This window comes from Coenobita brevimanus, chromosome 88, assembly GCF_032717465.1.
Source record: "Coenobita brevimanus isolate Jiangsu-jjx chromosome 88, ASM3271746v2, whole genome shotgun sequence".
In the NCBI taxonomy this organism is placed as follows: Eukaryota; Metazoa; Arthropoda; class Malacostraca; order Decapoda; family Coenobitidae; genus Coenobita; species Coenobita brevimanus.
The window spans coordinates 31,053,833-31,079,295 of record NC_137041.1 but is presented as its reverse complement, the minus strand read 5'-3'; the positions used below and the strand labels follow the sequence as shown (position 1 = coordinate 31,079,295).

General features: G+C 41.5%; 1 protein-coding gene across 1 annotated transcript in view; it reads right to left on the bottom strand.

Annotated features, from left to right (window-relative positions):
* LOC145411249 (acyl-coenzyme A synthetase ACSM3, mitochondrial-like) overlaps nucleotides 1–25,194 on the bottom strand; it is a 111,056-nt gene extending 85,862 nt beyond the window's left edge. The window contains exons 1-6 of the mRNA XM_080281316.1: nucleotides 25,010–25,194; nucleotides 24,600–24,862; nucleotides 18,432–18,544; nucleotides 18,091–18,236; nucleotides 17,511–17,641; nucleotides 9,050–9,186 (exon numbers count right to left, since the gene is read on the bottom strand). Of these exons, the coding sequence (XP_080137442.1) occupies nucleotides 9,050–9,186; nucleotides 17,511–17,641; nucleotides 18,091–18,236; nucleotides 18,432–18,544; nucleotides 24,600–24,862; nucleotides 25,010–25,194 (975 nt within the window). The remainder of the gene's footprint in view (nucleotides 1–9,049; nucleotides 9,187–17,510; nucleotides 17,642–18,090; nucleotides 18,237–18,431; nucleotides 18,545–24,599; nucleotides 24,863–25,009) is intronic.
* Between the last annotated feature and the right edge of the window lie 269 nt (nucleotides 25,195–25,463).

Sequence of the window (25,463 nt, the reverse complement as noted above, 5' to 3'; positions counted from 1 at the left end):
GACTTAGATAAATTTACTCTTGCTAATTTCGTGTTAATAGAGGCTATTGCAGTTAACCATATATTTAACCTGTTTTTTGCCATTACATTATCCTTATGAGTCCTGAATGTTTTGTTGTTAGTTTGAACATTAAACTTTAACTTGTAATTTTACCTAACTCTTTTGTTTTGAACCTGGAACTTTACGGGACAGAAGTGATTTTTAGTATTCTCACTTAAAGTGTACATTATCTTTCTCTGTTCCGTAACATAAATTTGGCGACCTCTTATCAGGATATTCAGGATATTATCATAAGGATATTGCTTGATATTTTGTGACTGTGATTTATTCATGATGTCTACTATTACTACACTTGATGAAGCCAAAGATTTTTTGTCAAATGGCAAACAGTGTGTGATGTAGAAAACAGAACAAAGAATGAACTTAAGCTTGTTGCTCAGCAATTGGGAATTGCTGTTCGCTCTCATCATTCTAAAGATCAAATTGTTGACATGATTAATGAAAGCTTGTTTAATGTAACTACTCCAAATGAGCAACCGCAGATTGAATTAGCTAAGTTACAGCTAGCCCTGCAGGAGGCTCGTGTTAAGGAGGCTGAATTTCAGGCAAATGCTAAGGAGGCTGAGTTTCAGGCACGTGCTAAGGAGGCTGAGTCTCAGGCCCGTATTCAGGAGGCATAAATTGAAATTGCTAGGATTCAGGCAGACCATGAGTATCGCATGAAACAAGGTGGACTGGATCATCTAGCTCTGATGATTTTGATGTGGCTAAAAATGTTAAACTTGTCCCTCCTTTTAATGAATCTGATTTAAAAAAGTATTTTCAGTTGTTTGAGAGGGTAGCTACAGGTTTTAATTGGCCCAAAAAGTATTGGCCAGTACTCCTTCAAACTGTTCTCACCGGTAAAGCTCAAGTAACTTATGCATCTTTGCCTCAAGATCAATCTGATAATTATGATGTAGTTAAGAGCTTGATTCTTAAGGCCTATGAGCTTGTTCCTGAAGCCTATAGAGTAAAATTTAGGACAACTTATAAACAAGATAAGCAATCCCATGTTGAGTATGCAAAAATCAAAGAAGATCTGTTAGAGCAGTGGTTAAATTCTAAGAATGTGGGTTTTGATTTTGACAAATTTAAGCAGATGATTTTGCTGGAGGATTTCAAAAGGTGTATTAATAAAGATGTAAGCCTTTATCTTGATGAGAAAAGAATAGATAATTTGTCTGATGCTGCAGTTTTAGCTGATGAATATGTTCTCACTCACAAGAGATATTCTAAAGAAAAAGGGAAAGCTGAGAGTAAGTACGTTGCCTCTACTCAGAGTACAGGTAACAGGAAAGAGAATAAAGATGATGTTTCTCAGGAAGTAAATACCAGCTTCACCTCTAGATTTCAGAAAAGTAAATGTACTTATTGTAGTAAGCTTGGTCATACTACGGAGAAATGTTTCAGGAGACAGCGTGATGTGAACAAAAAGGAGTCTCTAAATATTCAGTCAGTTGGTCTAGTGTCCACCCTTGAGAGTACCCAGAATTCTTTAACTGAGTTAACTGAACCTGCTTTGAGGGGTAAATTAAATTCTCATGATGGAGCTCCTCTTTTGAGCAGTAACGTGGGTGACACTCTCAAGAGTTCATGTGCTAATTTCCTGTCTGATGGTTTTGTCAGTCCTCTGGACAGTAATGACAGGAAATCAGTTAAAATATATCGTGATACAGGTGCCTGCCAATCCCTTATGCTGACCAGTGTTCTAGGCTCTAATGTTAATTCCTCTGATGAAACTGTAATCTTACAAGGTGTAGGGAATAATTACTTCTCTGTCCCTCTGTGCAGAGTGAATTTAGAGTCTAGTTTTGTTAATGGTTCCGTTATGGTTGGGTTGGTTGAGACACTCCCAATGTCAGGTGTAACTTTCTTACTTGGAAATGATATTGGTGGAAGTCAAGTGTGTCCAGCTCCTCAGTTGTCTAGTGAGCCAGTGGCTGCGGCCCAGGATTGTGATGTCCCTGATGTGTTCCCTGCATGTGCTGTCACTAGGGCTAAGTCTAAAGTTACTGGTGACTTACAGGATAATGATGATGATGATGTTATCCTAGCTGACACTTTTCTTGCTAATTTGGACCACTCACCAGATGAGGCAGTACCACGTAGTGTTGATAATTTGTCTGGTCAAGAGTTGGTTGAGTTGCAGGTTGCTGACCCTGAGTTGAAAGGTCTAGCTAACTCTGCTTGCAGTGAGGAAGAGTCAGCTGGTGCTTCTACTTGTTATTATATAAAGTCAGGAGTACTTATGAGGAAGTGGAGACCCCCAACAGCATCAGCCGACTGTGAATGGGAGGTTGTACATCAAGTTGTCATCCCTCGTGTTTGTAGGCAGGATATCATTAGAGTGGCTCATGATTCCAGTTTGGCAAGACACCTTGGAGTGAGGAAGACTGTGGCACGCATTTTGAAACACTTCTACTGGCCAGGTATCTTCAGGGATGTTTCCTGGTATTGTAAGTCTTGTCACACCTGTCAAGTTGTGGGGAAGTGTAATCAGACCGAAAAGGTTGCACCTCTAGTTCCCATTCCTCCTTTTGAGGCGCCTTTCACCCGTGTGTTGGTGGATATTGTGGGCCCTCTTCCTAAGACTTCTTCAGGATTTTCTTATGTGTTGACCCTGATTGATATGGCTACTCGTTATCCTGAAGCCATTCCACTTAGAAATATCTCAGCAAAGAACGTGGTTAAGGAAATGCTAGGGTTCTTCACAAAGTTTGGTCTACCCAAGGAGGTACAGTCAGACCGGGGAAGTAATTTCATGTCAAATGTTTTCAAGCAGTCTCTGAAAGAGTTGGGCATCACCCAGATCACGTCTTCAGCTTACCATCCCCAGACCCAAGGAGCGTTGGAGAGATATCATCAAACACTCAAATCGATGCTCAAGAAATACTGTTTGGAACATCAGAAAGACTGGGATAAAGGTCTTCCATTCGTTGTGTTTGCCGCAAGAGAATCTCCAAATGAATCACTGGGCTTCTCACCCTTTGAACTACTGTTTGGCCATGAAGTAAGAGGACCCCTTAAGCTACTCAAGGAATGTTGGCTGTCGGAGGAAGATGACGTCAACCTGCTGGAGTATGTGATGAAGTTCAAAGAAAGGCTGTCCACTGCTTTACAGCTGGCGAGAGAGAATTTAGGAGCTACTCAGGAGAAGATGAAGACTTGGTATGATAAGAAGTCCAGGTTACGCCACTTTCAGCCAGGAGATCAGGTTTTGATTCTGCTACCAGTGCATGGGCAACCTCTTCAAGTCAAGTTTAGTGGTCCTTATTTCGTGGAGAAGAAACTCAGTGATGTCAACTATGTCATCGCCACACCAGATCGTAGAAAGAACAAGCAACTTTGTCACATCAACATGCTAAAGTTATATCACAGGCGGGACGAAAATAACCCAGTCTGCACTGTAGCTGTTCCACCCGAGTCTGCAAGTGAAGTTCTCCCATGCAGCATGAGCCTGAGTGATAATTTGGGGAAGAATCCTGATATCATGAATGATCTCCAGACTAAGCTTTCTCATCTTCCTCCTGAGGAAAGGCAGGAGTTTTCGGCATTACTGCAGGAGTACCCGCAAGTGTTCCGTGCCACTCCAGGAAGAACCACTGTGTTGATGCATGATGTCGATGTTGGAGATGCAAAGCCTATTAAACTGCCTCCTTACTGTGTGAACCCAGTGAAAGTTCCTCTCATCGAGAAGGAGCTTGGCTACCTGTTGGACCACAAGATGATTGAGCCCTGTCAGAGCGAGTGGAGTTCTGTCACTCTAGTCCCTAAGCCAGGTGGGTCACAGCGGCTTTGCATTGACTACAGACGTGTTAATCAGATAACCAAAACAGACACTTACCCTCTCCCTCGCGTGGAAGATTGCATAGACAAGATCGGAAAGGCTAGGTACATAAGTAAGTTTGATTTGTTAAAGGGATACTGGCAAGTACCTATGACTGAACGTGCTAGGGAGATCTCATGTTTTGTAACACTAGGAAAGACTTTTGCATGTTCTGTAATGCCATATGGTATGAAGAATGCACCAGCCACATTTCAGAAGCTCATGAATGTTGTAACAGAGGGTTTGGCAGGGTGTGTTGTTTATATTGATGATGTATTAATCTTCAGTGACAACTGGAAAGATCACCTATGCCATGTCAGTAAATTTCTTGAGCGTTTGGTTCAGGCTAATCTTGTAGCTAATTTATCAAAGCGTGAGTTTGGTCAAGCTAAAGTTCAGTACCTTGGGTACGTAATTGGTGATGGATTTGTTGCACCACCAGGAGCTAAGGTTCAGGTTATAAGTGATCTTCCCAGACCTAAAAGTAGGAAAGAGCTACAAAGATTTTTGGGAATGGTAGGTTATTACAGGAGATTTGTTCTTAACTTTTCAATTCTTGTATCACCACTTACAGACCTACTGAAAAAAGGAGTTAAATTTGTCTGGACCGATAACTGTGAATCCTCTTTCAACAAGCTTAAAGCTATCCTATTAAGTCAGCCAGTGCTCGCTACTCCAAATTTTGCTAAGCCTTTTAAGATGGCTGTTGATGCAAGTGATACAGGAGCTGGGGCTGTTTTGCTGCAAGAGGATGATCAGGGTATTGAACACCCTGTATCTTATTACAGTAAGAAGTTCATTCCACCTCAAAAGAACTACTCAACTATTGAGAATGAGCTTTTGGCCTTGATTTAGGTTTACAGCATTTTTCATTTTATTTGTGTTCTGGTTTTGACCCCATAGTCATTTATACCGATCATAACCCACTGAAATTCCTTAGTAAGTTTAAAGATAAAAATCAGAGATTGACAAGATGGAGTCTACTTCTTCAGGAGTATTCATTAGACATACAACATGTCAAGGGAAAAGAAAATGTTATTGCAGATTGCTTATCTAGACTTTAGACAGATTGTTTTAAATAAGAAATTTCCTTTGTAAATTTCTTTTTTCTTTGTGGGGAGGTGTTACATAGCCTATGATTTCATCATCCTTTGTGTAATTCTAACGTACAGTATGCTGCATGTTCGATCACGAGCGTGTTCTACCTCACTCCCCCGTCCTCCCTTATAGTAGAGTAAGTCGTTCTTTCTGTTGTTCAGAGCAGGATTGTCAACTCTTTGTCCCCTCTGGCTTCATTTGCGCGTCCTTCTTACAAGTTGTATCAAGCTCTGCCGGCCCCTATATAATGAGCTCAGTCTCTACATTAATTGCCACTTAGATCTACTCCTCATTTTGCTCACATCTCTGTCCTCCCCTGTACAGTTGTTATTATTGTGAGTGCTCAGGAAGTCTCCAGCCATCTAACTGCTGTGTAATTTGAGTATGAGTGTTATTACATTTTGTTCTTGTACTGTATAGCATAAGGTGTTAATTTGTAGGCCTAGTGAGGTTTTTGTGATTAATGTAAAGTTTGGATGTCAGTCATTATTAATAATATTTTGTATCTGTAATAATATATATTGCATTCACTGAGTATTATCTGGTATTTTCATTTTATCAGGGCTGACTTAGATAAATTTACTCTTGCTAATTTCGTGTTAATAGAGGCTATTGCAGTTAACCATATATTTAACCCGTTTTTTGCCATTACATTATCCTTACGAGTCCTGAATGTTTTGTTGTTAGTTTGAGCATTAAACTTTAACTTGTAATTTTACCTAACTCTTTTGTTTTGAACCTGGAACTTTACGGGACAGTAGTGATTTTTAGTATTCTCACTTAAAGTGTACATTATCTTTCTCTGTTCCGTAACAATATATATATATATATATATATATATATATATATATATATATATATATATATATATATATATATACATATATATATATATGGATGGAGGAAAGGGCAGTCACCCGAGAGCAGCACAACATTGAGTGAGTGGATGGTGAGCACCCCCACCTACCATATATATATATATATATATATATATATATATATATATATATATATATATATATTTGGGGGGGGGGGCTAAGATGGGAATGAATGTGTTTGAATGGATGAGTAAATGGGGAGTTTGTCGTCCTGTCTTGCCACCCTCCCTTTCCTTCGGGGAAGCAGCCTATGTATATATATATATAATATATATATATATATATATATATATATATATATATATATATATATATATATATATGGTAGGTGGGGGCGCTCACCATCCACTCACTCAATGTAGTGCTGCTCTCGTGTGACTGCCCTTTCCTCTCTATCCTTCTTTCATTCCATTCTCTTCTTTCTTTCCTTCATTCTTTCCTTTTACCTTCTGCCTACGGGTGACTTTACACTCCCTCTTCTGTCTTTCTTTCCTTCATTCTTTCCACTTCCTTCAGCCTGTGGGTGACTCTCCACTGAGTGACAAGCCAAATGGTTTCCTGTGCACCAGGAAACCATTTACTACGCTGGGTGGTAACCATATAACCAAATTTTGGCGCCTGGTGGTTTAGTGGGTAATTATTGCGCTCCAATCGGATTGAGCCGGTGAAGGTTTATATCCAAGGGGTAGATGGGGTTGATTGCTCATGTAATGCCACTCAGGGATGAGTGAGGCTGGTCACTCTCATCTTAAATGTCGGGACCAAATGCCTAGCCCCGGGCTCCTACGCTCCTCATGGGGCAATGTAGGATTGGATGATGGATGGATGGATATATATGTATATATATATATATATATATATATATATATATATATATATATATATATATCCTACTATCCATATCCTGATATTTAATCGCGCAAGGAGCTACCATAGACGAATCATCTCGGTGTCTTCCAGTGTGACAGGGCATGTCCTCTGCCATCTGTCATCTGTCTGCCCTCTCTCCAGCTCATGTTTTCCTCGCTACTATACCTCTCCGTTCCACCCCTCCATCTCATCCTCAGTTTTTCCCTCTACCTCGGTCATATACACTCCTCTGGTTAGTCAAGGAATGTCATTTAATGGTTCTGGGGGCCAGCTGTCCAGCATACACAGGTTGTGGTTGCCTTAGGAGCGTTCTGATGTTGATATGGATGTGGCTGGAGAAGATGGAGAAAGAGCGACTGACTAGGAGAGTATATGGAAGTGAGGTGAAGGGATGGGGGTGTGGGAGATCGAAGATGGGATGAACGGTTTGTATGGATAGGTATATGAGAGGAGGATGAGTTAAAGATCAGGAAGCCAGATGGCGCCAGACATGGTAACATGGAGGAGATTTGTGTGTGGCCATCCCCTGCGGGATTGAGGCCCTGACGATGAAAAGAAAGATGGATTGATAAACAGGCAGTTATCGGACACTGCCAGGTTAAAATGAGTGAATAAAATCATGAATGAATGAAGAGGAAAAAAGGCATTCCGAGCTGCTTGAATTAAATGATTTGGTTGTGGCTCACCAAAAATACATCCCCAAACTACCCTCCCTAGTTTTGGAGAAGGAAGTCTTCATGTGTTGACAATTACACAAGTTAGTAGCTCCTCTGACTTTTGTTACATGGTTAATAATAGTCGTAGCAGTAGCAATCCCAGGCTCGCCTGAAATATGAACCCCTTGGAATGCAGGCTGAAGCTGTTGTTCTGCAGTCCACCATCCTTGTTTGGGAGATCAATTACAATTACTCCAATCCTGCTGAGGACAGGTAATTGTAATGGTAATTTAACTGAAATGTAATTAATTACACATTTTGGGGGTAATTGTAACTGTAATAAATTTTATTTACCAGTAATTGTAACTGAAAGTGTAACTGAACTTTAAATTCATAAAGAAATTGTATATGTAATTGTAACCGAATTTTTAGAAGCATAATAATTAAATTTACATCATACAAATAGTACTTTGATATGCCGAGAACACACACACACACACACACACACACACACACACACACACAGAGCGAGAGAGAGAGAGAGAGAGTATGTGTTAGAAAGTAAACACGTTGCAAGAGACGTGACAGTCCAATACTTGTATATCTGAGATCTGTAGACTCTGTATGAAACTACTATGTGTACTGACCATCGTGATTACGTCTACGTATGTGGTGGGACATTATAAATGTAACCAATTTTAAACATGCTGAATGGCGAAGAAACAAAAACTAAGTTAACCCTGATGGAAATCAAGGCTTTACAGGAGCTTGTGAAAGTCCTAAGTCCATTGAAAGAGGCAATATAGCAAGTTGAGGGGGAAAAATGATTACCATCTTATTTGGGCCAGCCATTGTTGGTTTGCAACAGTCTTTCCTGCAGTTACTTGAATCAGATCTGTCTTGTTGTAGAACTTAACTAAAGTCTTGTATGAAGCTGTTCATCGAAAGCTTCTTCCTGTTTTGAAGATTACCAATTTCAAGGTAACTGCGTTCCTAGATCCTCGTTTCAAGCTAAACTGGTTTCCATTAAAAAAAAAAAAAAAAAAAAAAAAACTTTCAGGAAATCAAGATCGCTGTTAGAAGTGAGTTCATAAATGACGAAAAAGCTTATGAAATAGTACATCCACAGCCCAATATATCACTCTCTCATCCATCTAAGATGCCCCATTTTTTTTTTTTTTTTCATTTATGCCCACTTCTGCTGGAGGTAAGAATAAACCCTCCCAAACTGAAATAGAGGAAATTGTGAAAGAATATACACAAGAAGCATGTGTGGTTTTTGACACTCATCCTTTGGTGCATTCCATGGCAATTATTTGTTTTTTTCGTGGCTAGCACCATACTGTGGCATTCATCTCTTTTTACAACTCGATATTCCAAATGGAGAGAGAGCAACTTTAGGTCAAGTTTAAGTAGAAAAGATATAGTAACAACACGAAGATAAAATATCGTCATCATCAAAAGCCTTGCCGCCTCACCTGACTCTCTCTCTACTAACACGGAAAATCATTGTAGTGGATCTGCAGGGAACGACATTTATGACACTGATCTGACCTCAGGTGAAGTGATCAGTGTCGGTGGCTGCGGATTCACCACACTGATTTTCAAAGTGTATGGACAGAAATGCAGGATAATTTAAAGGACTTCTGATGGAGATCTAAGGAGATAACTGACATTACCTTCCGCTCAGCCCAGGGAGCAACGATATCTTTGGCGAAGTTAATGTACTCTGGTTGTTTAAGTTTCTGCTGTAGGTTTGTTCTTAAGGCTTCGTATGTGTCTGCTTCCTCCGTGTTTGAGAATTTCCTCCAATGTGCTTAGGAGAGAAGGATATAAGTTCAGTCAGGACAGCCTACCTATTTGCTACATAAGTAATCATCATCATCATGGGTACAGCAAGCCAGGAAAAGGAAAAGGAAAGCATGTGATGATGGAAAAACTAATCTACAGCATGTTGGAGAAGTTAACAGATTATAATAATAATAATAATAATAATAATAATAATAATGATGATGGTAATGATGATGATAATAATAATAGTAATAATAATAATAATAATAATAATAATAATAATAATAATAACAATAGTAGTAGTAGTAATAGTAGTAGCAGTAGTAGTAGTTGTAGTAGTAGTAGTAGTAATTAATAATAATAATAATAATAATTAATAATAAAAATAATAATAATAATAATAATAAAAATAATAATAACAGTAGTAGTAGTAGTAGTAGTAATTATAATAATAATAATAATAATAATAATTATAACTACAATAATAATAATAATGATGATGATGATGATGATGATAATAATAATAATAATAATAATAAACAACCAGAGGCCCCACTAGGGGAGAATCACGCCAGCCGTGAGCCAATACATTCTATCGCGGCTCGGAATATGACCTTGACCTTGACCTACATTCCCCAATTTCGAACTCGTAGGAGATCTTCCCTACTACGCACCTGTAAAATTTTGTGATGATATCTTGAGAGGTTGCGAAGTTAATATGCCAACAGACACGCAGACACAACGACACACAGACAAACTGAAAATAATACTCGTAGGAGACTTTCATCCCTACTACACATGTTTATTTTTAATTTTGTGATAATATCTTGAGCGGTTGCGAAGTTATCGTGGTAACAGACACACAGACCTTGACCTACTTTCACCAATTTCGAACTCGTGATCGAGTTTTTCCCTCCTACACATCTGTAAAATTTTGTGATGACATATTGAGCTTCTGCGGTTATCGTCCTAACAGACACAGAGACACGCAGACAAATCAAAAACAATACCAGCTTCGCTAATGTGGATTGTAATAATGGTAATAATAATTGTAAAATAATAATAATAATAATAATAATAAACATAATAATAATAATAATAAAAAGAAAAATAATAATAATAATAATAATAATAATGATAATAATTATAATGAAACAATAATAGCAGCGGCAACAGAGGCAGCATCTTTTCTATCACAGCCTTCGTTCTGATCGTCAGTATGGGTTCCGTCTGGGACGCTTCAATGGCGATCTTCTCACCTACCTTTCAGATTCCTGATCATCCTTCTTTCGGGACTTTGGCGAAAGCTGTGCCATTGCACTTGACATCTCAAAGGTTTTCGATCGAGTCAGGCATAAATTTTTAATTACCAAACTGCTCTCTTACAGTTTCTATCATTCTATTTGTGCCTTCACCTATAACTTCCTTTCTGGTCGTTCTATACCGGCTGTTGTAGACTGCCATCGTTCTTTTTCTAAATCTATCAACAGTGGTGTTCCTCAGGGCTCTGTCCTATCACCAATTCTCTTCCTTTTTTTCATCAATGACCTTCTAAGTTGTACATCTAACCCTATCCACTTGTACACTGATGATTCCATCCTTCACCTTTCCATTCGGTTCTCGCAACGTCCATCTCAGCAATTACTTCCACAAACTAGGTATGACGCCATGGCACACCTAATGTCTGATTTGGTTTGTAACTGACAGGGATAAATATAATCTTGCTGTTTTTAATGCATCAAAAACTCAGTTTTTACACCTATCAGCCTGACAAAATCTTCCACAGGAGTACCCACTAATGTTTAATAAGATCCAGCTCAATCCTGCATCATCCTTGAACATGCTTGGGGTTTCATTCACTTGGGACATCTTGAAAAGATCATATTGCATCTCTTGTAAAATCTGCTCCCAAGAGATTGGGTGTGCTAAGCCAACTCTGTACCTTTTTTACCCCTGGACAGTTGTTGACTTTATACACGGGTTTTATTCACCGATGTGTAGAGTATAACCCTCACGTGTGGGGAGGCTTCCCATATACAGGTCTTCAATAGGCTGGAGTCAAAGGCTTTTTGCCTCATTATCTCTCCTTCTCTTACTGGTTCCCTTCAACCTCTGTCTCTTCGCCACACTGTTGCATCTTTGTGTCTTTTCTATCGCTACTTCAATGGTCACTGCTCCTCTGCACTGATTGCTTGCATCCCTCCACCTCTACGACGGGTGCATAGCACCCGTCTGGCGACAAACTCTCATCCCTTTCCTGTCTAACTCTCTAATGCAAGAGTTAACCGTTACTTCCAGTCTTCCATTTATGCAACAGGTCAACTCTCGGACTGTCTCCCTCTGTCTGTATTTCTTACTTATTTTGATCTCCAGTGTTTCAAATGCAGTGTGTGCAGGCATCTCGAAATGAAAGGATCTTTTATTTGGCTCTCTCGTAGTTTTTTTTTTTTTTTTTTCTTGGAAGGAACAATAATGCTGGCTCCTGGCCTTTGGTTCCTTCTTTCTTGAATAAAAACGCACAAGTAGTAGTAGTAGTAGTAGTAGTATCAATAGTAGTAGTAGCGATTGTTGTCACACTATCAAGATGTGCAGGAGGCCTTTAGTCACAAGCATTATAGTGACCTAAAGAAGTTCGGAGGCATCTAGTTGCTGTGACTGGATCTAAGGAATACTAAGTCCAATATGTGACTGATAAGGTAAGAACATAGGAAGAAGAAATACATGGACTACCCGGCCACACTAAAACAGAACCCCGTGCAGCATATAGCGCATTTACACATGGTGTAAAGTACAAATGGACCTTCACGATGCAGACCATCCCCAGCATAGAATTCCTGCTACGACCGGTGGAGGATGCCATCAGGGAATCATTCAGTCTAAATCTGACCAATGGGTACATCCCACACCAGAAGAGGGGAATCTTTTAGCTCTACCACCCAGGATGGAAGGCCTTTGCACTATAAATCCTTCAGCCATGGCAAGCTACGATCATAGAAATTCATTAGACTGACCGAATCTCTGTCTCAGAAGATTTGCACCCAGGTTGAGACGAGTGAAATCGACCAACAAAAGCAGAATGATATAAGGACACAGATAAGCAAACAGCGAGAAGCAAGAAAAAAGGACCAACTGCAGCACATAACCGAACATCTTACATTAAACCGGTGGAGAAGAGCTGAAATCACACAAGAAGTTGGGGCATCGAACTGGCTGGCAACCTTGCCTCTCAAAGCAAAAGGCTTCCACTTCAACAAACAAGAATTAACTGACGCCATAGCATTGAGATATGGGTGATCAATAGAGAACCTGCCTCAACACTGTGCCTGTGGCACTGTCATTGATGCAAACCATGTAATGGCTTGCAAGAAGGAAGGCTTTGTTTGCATTCGACGTGGTGATGTATGCGGCCTTACTGCAAAAATACAACAGGAAATATACCATGATGTCACCATGGAGCCAGCTCTGCTACCTCAAGACGGCGAGCACTTCATCCACAGAACAGTAAATACATCAAATGTTGCAACAGTGGATGTCAGTGCTTGAGGTTTCTGGACAGGTGGGCAAAGGGCTTTCTGCGACGTACAGTAGGACCTATGATCCTATTGCAGCATGTCATCGTGAACTGTCTCACGAGGCCGTACATAAAATGAATGAACCAAACAAAAAAAGAAAAAAAAAAAAAAAAAACTATCAAGAATGGATCCAACATGTGGACCACAGTAAATTCACTCTCTTTGTGTTCACAACATCATTTGGGATAGGTTCTACTCAAGACTACCGGAGGTTCTCTCTGAGAAGAAACGTCGATCCCAGAGTTCTGTTGTGGCCTGGATGAGATGTCAACAGAAGCCTGGATGAAATGTCGACTGTCATTCTCCCCCGTGACTTCTGCTCCCCAGTGCCTCAGGGGCACAAGATCATCACCCCTAGGCCTGTCTCCCTGGCTGGTATGGATTACAAAGCTACTCTGGTAGAGAGTCGTATAGACCAGCGACCAAAGCAAATTCATGTCTTTATTAACAATGTAAAGTTAATGAATGGAAATAAAGTAATAATAGTAGCAGTATATGGCTCTTGGCGTGGATTGTAATATGAGGATTAGTGTTAACCATCACATTACAACTCCAAATAATGATCTGTATTATGAAGTTTGGTTTTGATCCCCACAATGAAATTCCCAAATGGATGGAGATGATTTACAGTAGTGGTAGTAGAAGTAGTAGTAGTAGTAGCAGTAGTATAGTAATAGGCTAGTAGTAGTAGTAATAGGCTAGTAGTAGTAGTAGCAGTGTAGTAGTAGTAGTAGTTGCACTTCTGCTACTCCAAATACTACTACTGGTACTACTACTACTACTAATAATAATAATAATAGTAATAACAATCATCATCGTCATCATCATCATCATCATTCAATCTTACGTTGCCCCATGAGAAGTGTAGGAGCCCGAGGCTAAGTAAGTTGGTTCTGACACTTAAGATGTGAGTGACCAGCCTCACGCATCCCTGAGTGGCAATACGTGAGCAATAAACCCCAGCCACCCCTTGGATATAATCCTTCACCGGCTCAATCCGATTGGAGCGCCGTGATTACCCACTAAACACCAGTGCCAATATTTGGTTACATGGTTACCACCCAGCGTAGTAAATGGTTTCCTGGTGTACAGGAAACCATTTGGCTTGTCACTCATTGTAGAGACACCAACGGGCAGAAGGAAGAGGAAAGAAAGAAGGAAAGAAAGACAGAAGAAGGAGTGTAAAGTCACCCGTAGGTAGAAGGACGAGGAGAGAATGAAGGAAACAAAGACAGGAGATGATGGAAGGAAAGAAGGATAGAGGAGAGGAAAGGGCAGACATCCAAGGGCAGCACTACAGTACATCGAGTGAGTGGATGGTGAGCGCTCCCACCTACCAATAATAATAATAATAATAATAATAATAATAACACTAATATTGAGGAAAATAATTATAATGATGAAAATAAAAGCGCCATATGACGAGGACTTCCACCTGTCTATCTATTTGCGTATCTATCCATCCATCACTATCTGCATCTAATGTTATCTATACTAACTAGCTGTTTATTATGTATCTTCCTGTCTATTTTTAACCAAACGCTTTAATCCCAGAAAAAGTAGCCACAAATGTATCACCCTATCACACACTGTCCATAACCATCAGTCCGCCCTCTCTCTAACCTGCACTATCAGGAAAGAGACGCCTCCCACAACATCCACGGCCTCCCTCACACCTTCATCTCACATAAACTCGGTTCATCCCCGGTCTCTCTCTCCCCTTCCATCTCACTCACACACACTCTCCTAGTCAACCTCTCATAGCCTATTAACTTCTTATGAACAGTAGTGACCTTACCGGAATAAAAACTGATCTTGTTTGATTAGTTACCTGTTATACAAACAGCAGGTGGGAAGAGGCGTGAGTTAGGAGGTCTGGTTAATATCCCCTTCATCACACCCGTTACTTGTCGTCCACACATCATCATAATCACAGTACTTCTGCCTCCTCTCGTACCTGAAACAGAAGCACCACCAGTAGTACTGTAGTAGTAGTACTACTACTACTGTAGTTAGCAGTAGTAGTAGTAGTATAAGTACTAGTTAGTAGTAGTAGTAGTAGTAGTAGTAATGGTAGTAGTAGTGGTAGTAGTAGTAGTAAGTAGTAGTAGTAGTAGTAAGTAGTAGTAGTAGTAGTTAGTAGTAGTAGTAGTAGTAGTATAAGTACTAGTTAGTAGTAGTAGTAGTAGTAGTAGTAGTAATGGTAGTAGTAGTGGTAGCAGTAGTAGTAGTAAGAAGTAGTAGTAGTAGTAGTTGTAGTAATGATAACTATAACAGCAGAAAATTGTCCAAGGACAATTTGATAAAGAATAACTTCCCACTGCCACTGCCTAGCCCTTTAGCCACACTAGAATCCGAGCTACTAGTAAAATGGGACTTAGAGGTCAAGTCACTCATCTTATGCACGTCACCTTAGGTCATCACAGTCTGCAAGTCCACCTACTTAGGTGGCTTTAACATAATCCTTCATGGAAAATTAGGCGACATCCAGAAAATCGGAGAAGTTCCTATTTTTGGCCGTAGACGATCTCAGAATAATCAATCATTGGAATCATGCTCGTTTCTGCAAGGCAGTCCCTTAAAATGTCAACTTTAAAATCTTCATTACTATAGACTCGTGATAGACTCAATGTGATGTGTTTCCCCTTACAACTGATTACCCCCCAAAATGACATTCCCTAGTTACAATAATTGCTCTACAGCAATCTCTCCCAATATACTTGCATCGAAAAAAACAATGAAAAATCATCGTGCTTTACATGCCTTTGCGGATGCGTACATTATGCTGGACTACGTGACCACAGGCACATATTCCTACCAGCTCGAATTTTGTATTATAAAGAGACTTAATACTAATAAATTACAGTAGAAAAAAAAATGATTTAGCAACTAGGTAACTTAATCTACATTCTGATCATGTTTGCATGGATACTGCTATACCGTGGCCACATTCTCTCACTAAATCGAACTTTCGGTCATATAAATGAACTAAATACAGCTTATTATCACTTCCAGGCACTACATCCGCCCACGGTTAGAGAAGACCAAAAGTTCGGTCAACTGGACCTGGACCCATACTTAAACTCTGTACATAAGTTCACCAACTTGACCAGTCTCTCTCTCAATACTGCTACTGTGGGGTGTTCCACAGGCTTCTTGCTCGTGCGAGGAAACCAATCTACACTCCTCCAAAGACACTAGCCAACCTGTCCTATACTGCGACTGTGGGATATTAAATAAGCTCCATGCTCGAGAACAGTCGGCGGTTATCCTGTCCGCAGAAAAAAAATTCCTCTACCATGAGTAAATTTTCTCATGCTACTCACGATATGCAACCGACGACGTATGCCACTCACCAAGTATATTACTCGCAAGGAGAATGTCCTGCTACAAGGGGAAACCTTGTACTCAGCTGAGAGTAACACGAGGCGCTCCACTGCATTCTGTCCCGAGAGACCGAGCGAAGCCTACCTATCATTCTGTCCCGAGAGACCGAGCGAAGCCTACCTACACTACCTCTCCTAACATGCGAGGACCCCATAGTTCAACTTCTCCAAGCCCTATAGAGAAACTGGAAACTTCCCCTCTCTCTCTGAGCAATCCTATACTGCAGTTTGGGTATTACATACACTCGGTGCTCGAGGTTCAAAGAGAGTAGGAAACCTCCAGGTGGAGACTTTCAGGCAGAACTGTCCCTCACATGTACAATTCCCTAAATCTGGGGGAAAAAAAAAAGTCCTAAATGTGAGAGCTCGTTTTCCCTAACTAAGCCTAATAATCTAACCTAAAGAAAAAAAAATCGAGGTAAGGCAAGAACGACAGTCTATACACCATGGTGTACTCGATTTGACAACATGCAGCTTCCACGCCTCATCTCTCTAAAAGCTGGACATACCCTAAGCAACTACTCAACCCTGTTGATTGACGCAAAATTACAACTCATAGGTACTGGTAAAAAAGATATAATACACAGGTACAGTCTAGAGAGACCTGGAAAGATATACCCGACTCTATGTTCCCAGCCAGTTAAGGGAAGGACAAGACATGGTCAGAGAGAAAAAAAAAGGTGAGTATATACAATACACCATACACCCATGACCTACGTGTACTGCAACCTCTCAGGCGGTCTTCAGGATCTTACTCTAGGCAGTATCTCCTCTTCCTCACTGGTCAAAAACTTGTGATCCATCATACTCAATAAGGCATCTCTTTCAAAATATCTTTTGACCTTTTCAGCTGCCCTACTCAAGATGGTGCCATCAAACACATTTTCTAAATCATAGGCACTACCCTGATTGATAACTTGGACAGTCTTGCAAGGACCCTGCCATTTTCTATTTAGCTTTGATGCCGTACCAGGCAAGCACTCTTCGACAAAGCTCCAAACTAATTCACCTGCTTCTAGAGGGTCATTCCTACGTGCCTCATTTGCCCTGTTAAGGTATCCTGCTGTCATCCGCCCTTGTGTCTCCTTGAGCATCTGTTTGATATCTATTTTCTGTGCACAGTCTTCATCAGTAGGTAACTGCAAATCTCCTACCTCACGAGTTGGATGACGACCATAAAAAAACAAAGAATGGTGATATACCTAGGGACATATGCACTGCTTCGTTCAACACTTTCTCAGTGTCGCACAGGTGCATGGGCCACGTATTTGAGTGTTTTTGGCTCAAGATTGCCAGTACTGTCTTTAAGGTCATATGCGCTCTCTCAATAACTGAATTTCCTCGGGGATGGTAGGGTAGACAGAATCATTGCTTAATCCCGGCTTTCCTACAAATATCTCTAAACTCTGCACTGGTGAATTCTACTCTGTTGTCCATGATAACTACCTGCAGCTTGCCATACCTACAGATGTCATTCTTAAATTCCTCAGCTACGGCTTTGGTGGATTTTGTACGTAGATACCTAGAAAAATGGTCTGTCACTGTGAGGCAATACCTGTGACCACTCCTACTATTATGCAAAACTATGAGATCTGTTGCAACCCTCTGACCATTATCATCTACTAGTGGCAATTCCTTAAAATGGTGCACAATCTTCCCGTGATCCTTGAACTGCTGACATGACTTGCATAATTTAACAAAATGTCGCACATCGGTGAATAGACAGCCAATAGAAAAACTGTTGTCTTGGCTACCGTCTTGCGTCCTCCAAGGTGTGAAGGGTTATGAACAGTTGAACAGGCAATAGTAACTAAAGACTTGGGTACTACCAGGCACAATCTAGACTTTCCCATTTCTTCTCTTCGCACATACAGAATCTCCTCATTCATTTCGAAAGCGTAAATGGGACGATTACCAGACAACTTCCTGGGTAACTGACCTCCATCTAAATACTGAATTACCTGCCTCCACCTCAGGTCTGCTTTCTGGACTTCCCTGATCTTGTCCACCGGAAGGCCCAGCCACCGAAATTCTTCATTAGATTGGGTCATATCTGAGGCCTCCTTGATTGCTCCTGCTGGTCTAGTCAAAGTATCTTGGACATAATGATTCACACCCTTTTTATATTTTATCACAAAATCATAGTCTCTCATCTCCAACAAGTAACGCAACATACGTGGGCATTTAGTCTTTTTCTTCAAGATGGTGGTTAACGGTCTATGGTCAGTAACAATGGAAAAGGGTTTGCACCATACGTAGTGGCTGAAAAATCTACATGCACTCACTACTGCCATGGCTTCCTTGTCTGTTACTGAGTATCTTTTTTCTGTCGGGGTAAGCTTCTGTGAAAAGTATCCAATAGGTCTCAGATGTTTCTCGCCCCCCAGCTGCATAAGAGCTCCGCCAATGTGCGAATCAGTAGTATCTGTGTGTAACATGAACAGTTTAGTTAAATCTGCCTTTACTAGTACTGGAGCTGACATAAACTTTTAAACAGTTTAAGAACTATGAATGCATTCTCACACAATTCTGACCATTAAAATTTTGCGTCCTTCCTAAGCAAATTAGTGAGAGGATTGGCAAAGGCAGCAAAGTCAGGAATGTGTTTGTGATAGAAGTTACCCATGCCCACAAAGCATCTCACTTCCTTGGCCTTCGTTGGTTGTGACATCTGTTCAATAGCTTCAAGATTCTTACTGTCAGGGCGTACTCCTTTCTCCAGCGCTACATGTCCCAAGAACTTAATTTCTTACTTTATGAGAGAGCATTTACTAACGTTCAGCTTCATTCCAGACTCGGTTAATCTTCCAAAGGTAATTATCAGTCGGTCTAGCATCTGATCGAAAGAGTCTGCCCAAATCACAATATCATTTAGGTAGTTACGGCACCAACCTTCTCTAACTAAAGGGGTTAATACTTGCTGCATTTTCCTCGTGAAAATAGCTGGACTCACAGACAATCCGAAAGGTAAACGCTTTTATCTAAACAAATTAACCCCATGAGAGGAAGTTGTCAAGTCTCGAGAGCTCTCATCCAATCGAACTTGAAGGTAGGCATCTTTCATATCAAGGGTGCAGTAAAACTTTTTCCCATCACTTTCCTCTACTAATTCGTCTAATCGGGGTAGGGGTTGGATATCTATCTTGACCTTTTTATTAAGAGCAAGATAATCAATACACATCCTTTTACTGCCGTCCGGCTTGCTGACTAAGACTATGGGGGCTAAATATGCAGCGGTCGATTCCTCAATCTCATCCTTATCAATCATCTCGTCCATCATCTCAGAAATTATCTTTCTTGCTTGCTCAGGATGCTGATACAAGGGCATACGCGTGGGTTCAGAGTCGACAGTATCAGTGTAGGCTTCAGGTACTTTAAGGGTGCCAATTTCCTTCGGACCAAGAATGAACAGTGCATGATTATCCAATATCAACTCTCTTAATTTGTCCCTCTGAAAATGAGAAAAATGTTTCCACTTCAGCCCCCTGAGAATTGAATTAACTGCAGCTCGTCGGTCACTCCCGTCCGGAGCGTGATCCATGTGGGTAACAAAGCATTATCGACCCGAACTACTGGTGCCACAAGGTCATCTTCTGCCTTGCTTTCTGGTTGTAGTAATGCAGATGGACTTCTGTGTGGTTTCTTGGGGCTAAGTAATACTATACTCGTCAACAACATGGTACATCCCCAACACATGTCCTGGGTTTAACTTCACTGGCCTCTTGAGTACGTTGGTAATGGGTAAATAGCATGTCCCGTTCTCGCTCTCACACAACAATTTGGTGCTAATGAAGCATTACCCCTGGCCTACTGAAATTTACTAACATGTAAAACATCTCCGGTTTTTCTGTCTTTTAACGCAATGGGTACTGACATAAATGTCTGTGCAGGTACCACAGTCCTACACTTCACTTGCACTAGCTCTCCTTCTGCCTTTCTCGTATGGATAGACCTGAATCTTATTCTATTCACTGTCTGGCAAAGCTTATTTCGGATCTCGTACTGCTGATCACCTCAATGCATCACATGACCTTCTCTGTCCCAAGTGAAAATTGCCCTACCAATTAAGTCCGCACCCATGAGCACTTCTGTTGACAAATAATAGTCTGGGACCACTACAAATTGCTGCACTACTCGTGTTAGGAAGAATACTGCCACCGTATTCCCTGCGTGTCGTAAAAGGCGACTAAAAGGGGTGGGGTGAGGGGACTAGGGACTCCCTCCTCTGCTTTTTAGTTCCTAAAAAGACAGGTCAGAGAAAGGGGATTGAGTTATCCCCATACCCTGAAGATTGGGTCTATGAATGTGCGTGGATGTAGTACGATTGAGGCTAAAAGGGAGGAGATTAGGAGAATGTTTGTGAGAAGAAAGTTGGATGTGTTAGCTTTGAGTGAAACGAAGATGCAAGGGAAGGGTGAGCCTATGTTTGGAAGTGTGAATGGAAGATTGTCAGGTGTTGATGGAGGATGGGCATTAGGTGTGGCCTTGTTAGTGAGTCCAGAAGTACAGCAGTGTGTGACTGAATGGAAGGGTCATCGAGACTGATGTGGGTGAAAGCGAAATTTGAACATTTGTGGGTGTTTGTGAGTGCATATGGGCCTGGTAGTGAAAGGGATGAAAAAGAGAGGGAGTCTTTCTGGAATGATGTTGGTGAGTGTCTGCAGAGTTTTGGAGCGAATGTGAATGTGGTAATGATGGGAGATCTGAATGCTAGAGTGGGAAATGTAGCAGTTGAAGGTGTAGTTGGTATGCATGGTGTGCCAGGAAGAAATGAAAATGGGGAACGAATGATAGGGATGTCTGCTGAGCGAGAGATGGTGATTGGAAATACGCTGTTTGAGAAGAAAGATATTTATAAGTATACATGCGTGAGACAGGAGGGTGGAATGGTTGTGGATAAAGCACTGACGGACTATGTGGTTGTGTCTAGGAATGTAATAGGAAGATTGTTGGATGTGAGAGTTCTGAGAGGGGAGGGTGGAGGTATGTCTGACCACTACCTGGTGGAGGGAAAGTTAAGAGTAAGAAATGGGTGACAGCTAGGAGGGTTGGGTGTGGCAGGGAGGTTTCGAAAGTGAGTGAGTTGGATAAGAGAGAGAAAATTATAGACTATCAGAAATTGAAAGACGAGTGGACCGCAGTGAAAGACCAGGAAAATGGCAGTGTGGAGGAGGAATGGCAGTTGTTTAAGAGTGCTGTGGTGGGACATGCAGAAGAGGTGTGTGGTGCGAGACGTGTGGGTGGTGGTGTAAGAAAAGGAAGTGAATGGTGGTGCGAGGAAGTATGGCTGTGGCTGAGAAGAGACGTGCATATGAAGTGTGGCTGCAAAGGAAGGATGAGGTGTCATATAAGAGGTATTAGGAAAAGAGGAGTAGGGCGAGAAGGGCTGTGCGTCATGCTAAAGTGACAGCAGATGAAAGGTGGGGTAAGCGATTGACTGAGAATTTTTAACAAAATAAGAAAATGTTCTGGAAGGAGGTGAAAAGGGTGCGAAAGGGAGAGTCTGGGAAGGAAGAGGGAGTAAAAGCAGAGGATGGAAGGATGTTAACTGAGATGGATGCAGTAAGGAAGAGATGGGCAGAGTATTTAGAGAGTCTGTTGAATGTAGAGTAGGAAAGGGTGGCTGAGATTGTGGTGGATGGAAGGGTGCAAGGAATAAATGTGTTGGGAGAGTTGAATGATTCTTTGATCACGAAGGAGGAAGTGGAGAAGGCAGTAAAGGAGAAGAAAACAGGGAAAGCTGCAGGTATGGATGGGTGTGCTGTGGAATGCCTGAAGGGTGGTGGAGTAACTATTGTTGACTGGTTAGTAAGATTGTTGAATGTGTGCTTTGTGAAAGGTATGGTGCCAATTGACTGGGCAAGTGCTTGTGTGGTCCCGTTGTATAAGGGCAAGGGTGATAAGTATGAATGTACTAGCTTTAAGGGTATAAGTCTGTTGAGTGTTATAGGTAAGGTGTATGGTAGTGTTAATTTTGAGAGTTAGAGAGGGTACAGAGGAAGTGATTGGTGATGAGCAGTGTGGCTTTAGGAGAGGGAGGGGATGCATGGATCAGGTGTTCGCTGTGAGACAAGTGTGTGAAAAGTATTTAGCGAAAGGCAAGGATGTGTTTTGGGCATTCATGAATTTAGAGAAAACGTATGTCAGAATTGATAGGGAGGCTTTGTGGACTGTTTTAAGATTGTATGGACTTGATGGTAGGTTACTAAAAGGGGTGAAAAGTTTTTATGTAAATAGTACAGCGTGTGTAAGAGTGGGAAATGCTGTGAGTGATTGGTTTCCCTTGAGAGTGGGGCTGCAACAGGGAAGTGTGATGTCGCCTTGGTTATTTAATATTTATATGGATGGTGTTGTAAAAGATGTGAATGCAAGAGTGTTAGGTGGAGGTCTGAGTCTGGTGAATGTTGATGGTGGAGAGCGGAATCTGAAGCAGCTGCTGTTTGCAGATGATACTGCACTGGTAGCTGATTCAGAGGAGAGATTGAGACAGTTGGTAGAGGAGTTTGGAAGGGTGTGTGAAAGGAGGAAATTGAAAGTAAATGAGAATAAGAGTAAAATGATGAAGTGTACGAGGTTGGTAGATGGTAGAGGGATGAATATAGTTTTGAATGGCGAGTTGTTTGAGGAGGTAGAGTGTTTTAAATATTTAGGGTCACATGATGCTGTGGATGGAAGAATAGATGCAGAAGTGAAGTTTAGAATGAATGAAGTAGGTAAGGTGCTGGGAGGAATGAAAAAAGTGTTTAGATGTCGTTCACTTAGAATGGATGTAAAGAGAAGGCTGTATGAGGGTGTTGTGGTACTGACTGCGTTATATGAGGCTGAAACATGGAATATGGGTGTAGCAGAGAGGAAAAGTTTGAATGTATTGGAGATGAGGTGTCTGAGGAGTGTGTGTGGAGTGACGCGAATGGATCGAGTGAGAAATGATGAAGTGCGAATGAGAACTGGAGTTGTCTTCGGGAGATGGATGGTAGAGTTAAGCAGAGGGTGTCGCGATGGTTTGGGCATATGGAGAATGGAGAATGAGCGATTGGTGAAAAAGATAACTAGATCTGATGTGAAGGTGTAAGGCTGAGAGGGAGACCACGAATAGGATGGATGGACAGTGTGAAGAGAGTGCTGGATGCGAGATGGATGTCTGTTGAGCAAGGAAGAGTGGCTGTTCGTGACAAAAATAAATGGAGAGAAATTGTGAATGAATAAATGAAGATGCAGCCCTGAGGGGATATTCTCCTGCATTTGGTCTGATCAGCTAGTCAGGTCAGGTGTGGATAAGGGGATGGGTCAATTATGATGTGGCAGGGGTAAACCAGCTCTGCTGTTGGGCTGGGCCCTGGTGTGGATGACACTGATTGCATTGCGCAGTTGACCCTTGTGCAGTGTGATGTGGTGAGGATCTGTCCCTTCTCCCCTCTGGGGCTCAGATGCGAATGAATGTGTTTGAATTGATGAGTAAATGGGGAGTGTGTCGTCCTGTCTCGGCTACCTCCCTTTCCCTGGGGGAAGCAGCCTAGGTATATAGATAGATAGATAGACTCTTGTCTCGGGGACAGTATGCACTACCAATGAAACCTTGCCAACAGTTAACTTATGGTTGGATACTGAATGCAATGAACGTCGGCACTTGCTAATCTTTAATCCTAACCTATTTGCTGTACTCTCTTTCATCAATGTTGCTGCACTACCAGTGTCTACAAAAGCTGGAACCTGATACTGTCCCATAATCAAGCGTATCACTGGAGTGTCTACTTCTCCTCAAACTTTTTGGACTTCCTCCACCTCAGAATCTGAAAGGTTCTGACGACTCTTATTCTGTTTTACATCCTGTACCCTCCACACATGTCTGTCAGCCTGCATTACCTCAGGGTCCTCCAGTCATTCCCTAGGCCGTTGAAAGTCTTAATATAATTGAGAATCTTGCTGTGGGAGGGGATTAGCTGTTGCGGGAGGTATACTGGCACGCTTCTCTCTGGTTTTCTACTTAAGTTAGGTCTACCAGGGCATCCCTCATGTCCCCTTCTAGAGTTTGCTTTCAGGCAATCAAAACGACTTCCCCATTTTGGTGTCCTTGGGCAACTCACTTTGTCATGTTTACTGCCACTTGAACACCACCCACAAGGCCACATTGTAGGTCTGGGTTTAAAGGATACCTGACGTACGAGTACTCGAGTCACTGGACGAGCATTGTCACTAACAACTGGAGGTGTGATTCTAGCAGGGGTTGGAACATAATTTATGCGAGACCCTTGTTCATCCACAACTTTTGCCACTCTGCGTCACTGTCTATAACCTCTTTCTCTCTCTAATTCTGAAATAAAGGTCTCTATTCCCAGATCTTTAAACAACTTTAATCGTTCCCTAACTTCCTTGGGTACATAACATAGCACAGCTTTCTTCCACAACTGCTCAACATTGGGAGGGCTAATATGGGGATGTTCTCTACAGACTGCCCTATAGTTACTCTTAAATTGTCTAACAAAACATCTTAGCTGGATCCATAGAGTTATACTCCATTTGTGCAAGCTCGCAGAATGCATCAGTGATCCCTGCATGACCTCTGAACTCTCGTTGCAGCAATGTCTTGATGTCCCCATATTTACTACCTGCCTCACATAAGCTTAACTCTCCCAGAACATATGTACACAACTCTGTGTCCATGCAGGTGAGCACTACTGGCTTCCACTGTTCCAAGTTAGCAGTCACTGACTCTACCTGCATTAGAAAGTGATCCACCAGGGTCCTAGTATGTAGACCATAAATTTCACTCATTCTTAGAATGTCAGCACCCTTGCACTCTAGTACTACCGAATTTCCCTGACAGCTCTGCATACCTCCTACAGGCAAATTTGACCACTGTGGAGTTGACTGCCTAAATGCATTTCCAGACTTTATGGGGGCATACTGTGATGGGCCTCCAGTCTTGGTCGGGGTGAGTCCAGGTGGGCTTAACATCTCCTCCAAAGCTCTAGTACATTCAAAACACTCATCAATTGCAGAATGTTCCCGCTTTACACCTACTGTCTCAGGCATTTCAGTCTCAAGGTCAATTAATTTTTCAACATGGGACTCCATCATGAATTATACAAACATGAGCAACTCCAGGAGGTGAAGCTCAACTATTAAACTACCCAACTGCAACACTAAAATAGCGCACACTACAAATACACATACCCTATAATTCTACATATAATGCCAAGTACATATACCTTTGAGAACTGGGGGATGAGCTATTACCATAATTAGATTTAATGACAATAATCTAAATGACCTCTCAATTATTGCTTACAAGTTTGATTACCCTCACATTAACAGGTCATCCCAATGCTGCAGCACCACTTGTA